Source organism: Thermomyces lanuginosus (assembly GCF_041956635.1).
Source record: "Thermomyces lanuginosus strain ATCC 200065 unplaced genomic scaffold VTN49scaffold_32, whole genome shotgun sequence".
In the NCBI taxonomy this organism is placed as follows: domain Eukaryota; kingdom Fungi; phylum Ascomycota; class Eurotiomycetes; order Eurotiales; family Trichocomaceae; genus Thermomyces; species Thermomyces lanuginosus.
This window is the reverse complement of record NW_027192366.1, coordinates 1-5,686: the sequence shown is the minus strand read 5'-3', so window position 1 is coordinate 5,686 and position 5,686 is coordinate 1. Positions and strand designations below refer to the sequence as shown.

Here is a 5,686-nt window from a genome sequence, read left to right as displayed (position 1 = left end):
TTACTACACTAGAACGCTTGTGGACTAGTTGAAGATACCGATCCTAAAGAGGCATCTACAGGCTACGCATTGGTGCTTATCATTGGTGCACTTGCCGGCAGACTTTGATTGGTCGAAGGCGCCGAAGCTTAGGCTAATCGGACATCGTTCCGAACCACCGCTTCAAGCGAGCAAAGGGAAGCCCTAAGCCGTCGAGCACATTAATAAACTGGGAGGTACGACTCGGACGAGATAGCGGAACTGCTCTGATTTGAAATCAGAAACCGTCAGAGCCGAGGAACAGACAGGAAACCCGGGAAAAGGCATCAGAACGCGCGAACAGGACGAACGCCGCGGAGGAGACCTATCGACAAGACAAACTACATCATTACCCCATAATCCCTGCACTTGGCACTGCATAGCAGCAATTCGTCCTGCAGAACGGCAGAATCGCGTTGGATTTTTCAAAGGAAGCTGCTGCTTATTCAAAAGCTTCGTCTGGAAGGCTTGCATCGGGATCGCCATCCCACTGGTCCGGTTTATTGTCGTCACAGGCCGTTCAGCCAGTCAGAACCCCGCGAACCCTCGCCCTAGTACATCCCACTCGTCGAATGGTTGGGCTTTAAGATCGTGACGACCCCGCGTTTTCTATTCCATCATGATGCATCGACTCGTCAGCTCATTATCCCGCCAATTGTCGCGATCGTGCTTGAGGTCTCCGTATATCGTCTCTCCTGCTCCAGGACTGGTGCGATTGTACAGCAACAAGATGGGTCACACAGTTCCTCCGGTTAGTACTGCACATGTGTCTTGTCCACATGATGAGTACTAATAAGCTCCAACTAGCTCAAAGACAAGTCGCTTTTCATTGAAAAAGCGTTTGTCAACGGCGAGTTCGTTGACGCTGCGTCCGGAGAGAAATTCGAGGTTCATGGTAAGCAAAATCATTCTATGATCACGATTCAACCCTAACCTGCCGATTCGTAGACCCCTCCGACGGCAAGCTCATCGGAACATGTCCCGAGTTCTCGGCCGCCGACACAGAAAAGGCTATCGAAGCCGCCGCCGCGGCGTTCCCGTCGTTCCGGGCCACACTTGCCCGCGAGCGTGCACGGATGCTGCGCCGGTGGTACCAGCTCATGCTGGACAACCTTGATGACCTCGCGACGCTGATCACTTGGGAGAACGGCAAGCCGCTTCCCGACGCCAAAGGCGAGGTTAACTATGCCGCAAGCTTTTTCGAATGGTTCAGCGAGGAGGCGCCCCGCGTGTACGGTGACACGATCCCGGCGTCCGTTCCCGGCAACCGTATCTATACCATCCGCGAGCCTGTTGGGGTGTGCGGACTTATCACGCCGTGGAACTTCCCCGCGGCCATGATCACGCGCAAGATCGCCCCGGCGCTGGCGGCGGGGTGCACAGTGGTCTGCAAGTCCCCAGGTGAGACTCCTTTCACGGCAAACGCTATCGCTGAGCTTGCTCGCCGTGCCGGCATTCCCAAGGGAGTCGTCAACATTGTGACTGCGAACAAGAACACGGTCCAGGTCGGCGAGATCCTGACGACACACCCGACGATCCGTAAAGTGTCGTTTACGGGATCCACAGGCGTCGGCAAGCTGCTGATGAAGCAATCCTCGTCGACCCTGAAGAAGGTCTCGTTCGAGCTTGGTGGAAACGCGCCGTTTATCGTCTTCGACGACACGCCTGACCTGGATGGTGCGGTTGCGGCTGCGATTGCGTCCAAGTTCCGCAGCTCTGGCCAGACATGCGTATGCGCGAACCGGATCTACGTGCAGCGAGGCATCTATGAGGCCTTTGCAGCCAAGTTCACTGAGAAGGTGAAGACGTTCAAGCTGGGTCCGGGCTTCACGCCGGGAGTCACCCATGGCCCTGTCATTCACGGCCGTGCCATTGAGAAGGTCGAGCAGCACGTGCAGGACGCCACGAGCAAGGGCGCCAAGGTGCTGATCGGCGGCCAGCGCGCGTCGGAACTCGGGCCCAACTTCTACAACCCCACCGTTCTCATCAATATGACAGGAGACATGCGCATCGCCTCTGAGGAAACATTTGGCCCTGTAGCGGGTCTGTTCCCGTTTGACACCGAGGAGGACGTAGTGCGTCTGGCCAACAAGGCCGAAGTTGGACTTGCAGGATACTTCTTCACCAATGATCTCAAGCGTGCCTACCGCGTTGCTGAGGCTCTGGAGGTCGGCATGGTGGGCATTAACACTGGCATCATCAGTGACCCTGCTCTTCCGTAAGTTTCCCTTTGAGTGACCGATCTTGTCAGATTCTGACTGCCCTTGAACAGGTTCGGCGGCGTCAAGCAGAGTGGTTTCGGTCGCGAGGGAAGCAGCTGGGGTATTGACGAATTCTTGGTCACCAAGGCCATCACCATTGGTGGTATTGCCAATCTCAAAATCTGAGAGTGCTTGGTTTGGCTAGGACTAGCAGTGGTAGTACTATGCAATGATAGGCAAGGATTTGTCTTTACCGCGCATGTCCGCCGTCGCAGTCCTTTCCGTGTCCTTGATTTGGTCCACAAGCACGTAAGATAGTAACATCAACTCACCGTCCTAATCCTTTTCCCCGCAGCATACCTACATGCTCGCGATCAGCCCTCTATACTCCGTGCACATTAACACAACCCAAGCTTGCAGCACTCGGTCATTGGGCACCCATGAAGAGAAATGGCAACCGAATATTGGTGAACATGGCCAACCTGATATTATTAATTTCAGCCCAGTCCTTGTCCGTCGGCGCGGAGAGGAGTGGTGCAGGATTGCACGTCTAAGCAAAACCATCAGATCGACATTCCTCTAGCCAATCCCGTCCAACCTCCCGAGCTTCGTTAGACAAGGACTCCTTCCAAATCATGCAATACGAAGGACGTCATGGCCGTATGCAGTAACGAATAGTGCTCCGTCGAGTTGGTTGAACACAGCCTCGGCTGGCGGCAGACGCCATCCGATGCACGGGATCACGCCGGTTCGTAAGTTTGTCATGGCATCCAATCAATATTTCGACTTCGACAGCCGGAGCTTCGGAATGGGCAAGGGCCCATGCGGACCGGCTCATGCAAGATTCTCTTAGTTCGTCGGTCTTGGGGACATGGAGCAATACAAGCGCGGTGAGTCGGACAATGACGAAGGCTGTCTATGAAATCAGATCCTATGAAGAGTGTATATATATCCCGATTCTTTACCTCGTCTGTGAAACAACCCCGAAACTCTTTGCGAGGTGTGTGTTACCAGGACGCCGCCCAGTGCAGAGTTGACCAGGATCCCTAGTACAACTTCAGGCTACATCTCAACACCAATCCCACCTCTTACTGGGAGCACCATCCAAAGCCATAAGAAAGAATTTTTAATGTCCATTTTGTAAGTAAAGAACTGGAGTCGATCGTAGCAATGTTTTTATGAGCCATCATTCACGTGTTCTGCTAACTTTGATCGGAATACATAAGTTTGCCCTAAAGCGACCATCACGATTTTAGCCATGTGCCAGGTCTGGGTGACAACCACTAGATACAAGTGCGGGCACATGTCCGAACGCCATGACCCGCACCCTTGCTCCGAGAACCATCAAAAGCCTTGGCTAGTGGTGTTTATGGCGAGCTCGCGGAATCGTTTGCAAAATTGCCCGCAGTGTCAGAGAGCTCTCAACGAAAATCATTAAAGGCCTCTAGGCGAGGTATACACTGTCAACTGCATTCGACTCTCTGCAATCTGTATGTGATTTGATTCGGGCTGATTATGGGTGGGCGCATTGCTGACCAGTTTAAGACCTTGGAAGCCAGTTATGGCACAGTCAATCATTAACCTGATTCTGGTGTCGGTGTTGCGACGTGGGAATGTAGAGTTCTAGCAGTATAGTGTGAGCATGACCAGAAAATTTATTTCATAGTTCAATGTCAAATCAAACTTCTATTGATCGTCTACTCATTCAAAAACTAGAAGTGTAAGTTTCTCCCGTGCTGAGTCCATCATGGCTGCTACGGTGACAGCGGGTTGAAATCAACGAATACGCGCCCTTCATTCACGTCCCAACCATACTCCTCCGCAAATTTCCGTATCTGGTCCTCCGTCGGAACTCCGTAGAGGACACAGCCTACCAGATCAGTTTTGCGAACGCTAATCCATCAGAGACAACGTACCGAATTGTTTTTCCCGCTGCTCCCTCCACTGCCTGACTCGATCTCTTAGCGACTCTTCTGAAATCTTGTCAGGAACGGAGCGGCCTGCGCTCCCACTCCGATCATCGAGAAGAGACTCGATATGCCTCGACATGTCTGTCGTGGAGCTGTATTGCCCCAACCAGGCTTTTCGGATCGCTGCATCTAGGCCCTCATTCCCCGTTTTAACCTCGGGAAGGACCAGATTTCCGCGGTCATCCACAGATAGTTTTGGTTTGGCCCCGTGTTCCACACGGTAAATGAGTGATCCCATCGCAAACAGATCTGTGACTTCTGAAACGGTCTCTGCCAGCCCGTTTACCGGAACTGGGTCAGAAGGGTGAGGGAAAGCTGGATTTGGCTCGCCAAACGGACAGGAGGTGCTGAAATCGCAAAGATAGACATGGATATCACTTGTAGTCGCATCATAATTAAAGACAATATTGTCAACTCGTACGTCGGAATGGGTAATGCCGAGGCTGTGAAGATGCAATAATGCGCTGAGAATGTTCCTATACCACCGAATCCGGGTAGACTGCGTAGGCAGTGGTTCGACCTGGGAGAGTGGCAGATATCGGCGCAAGTAGATTCCCTCGGGATGGTCCGTATCAATGAATTGGACAATATTTGGATGAGGTCGCTGCTGTAGAAGTCGCGACACGGCGCGCTCGTCCTGCATCAAGTTGAAGTGATAGAAGGTATCCGAGGCGTACAAGTATTTGTCCTGGGATGGCGCGTCGTTCGGCGGCGGTCCGAAGATTCGACTTGCCTTGAGAACGACATGGTCGTCGACTTTGTAGACTTGTCCCGATGCCCCAACACCTAGAAGTTCCAGGTCGGATTGAGGCTGTAGCTGCGTCGTGTACTTTACAACTGAGTCCACTGGTTCTGGACCTTTGGGGGAGGCACCTCCTGGATGATCAGCCGTGGCGGCCCCCTCAGTATAATTTTTGTGGGGGAAGGCATCTGTATGATTGGATTTTGCCGCTTCATCGTGAATTTTGCCGCGAGGAATATCATCTGGATCATTCAACTTGGCCGTCTCTGCCCGCGACAACCTGCGCCCTGGGGCGGACCAAAAAAAAGAAAATGAGCCTCGAAAAGGCCACCAAACGGCCCAGCGAAGTGTGTCTAAGAAGAACATTCGATCAACAGAGGCCGTGCTCGCTTAAGGGATTGAGGCATATTGACCCTTTGTCCCCGAAATCAGGGTAAAAGGGGTGGAATCTGAGATTCCTATCCTTGCTTGCTGCCATTCAAGTAGCCGGTGCATTTTTTTTTACCCCCGATCCGAAAGTCCATACAAAATACAAAGAACTTTGTTTATGGAAGAGACCAATTTGAGTCCTGGCCTCGTCTGCATTGAAACGTGGAAGGTCAGTCTACGAGCACCCGTACAATCGTGTATATGACATGGCTGAGTTAGCGAAGCTTAAAGTTGCTTTGCTGTCTGTCCAAAGTGTTCTGTTCTCCGTTCTGACGAGCATCTACGAAGACCAGATCATCAAGGCTAGCCTCCTGAAGATAAGTAAC

At 52.4% G+C, this 5,686-nt stretch overlaps 2 protein-coding genes across 2 annotated transcripts; one reads left to right on the top strand and one right to left on the bottom strand.

Annotated features, from left to right (window-relative positions):
• Window positions 1–748: 748 nt before the first annotated feature.
• On the top strand, window positions 749–2,405 carry VTN49DRAFT_4753 (uncharacterized protein; the record flags this gene model as incomplete). The annotated part of the gene is made up of 4 exons (XM_069412734.1): window positions 749–769; window positions 826–913; window positions 967–2,236; window positions 2,291–2,405. 4 exons carry the CDS (start codon window positions 749–751, stop codon window positions 2,403–2,405), a joined length of 1,494 nt encoding a protein of 497 aa, XP_069266672.1.
• Window positions 2,406–3,973: 1,568 nt separating this feature from the next.
• Window positions 3,974–5,297, bottom strand: VTN49DRAFT_4752 (uncharacterized protein; the record flags this gene model as incomplete). Its single annotated transcript, XM_069412733.1, has 2 exons — window positions 3,974–4,089; window positions 4,136–5,297. The coding sequence occupies 2 exons, from the start codon at window positions 5,295–5,297 to the stop codon at window positions 3,974–3,976; spliced, it is 1,278 nt and encodes a 425-aa protein (XP_069266671.1).
• Between the last annotated feature and the right edge of the window lie 389 nt (window positions 5,298–5,686).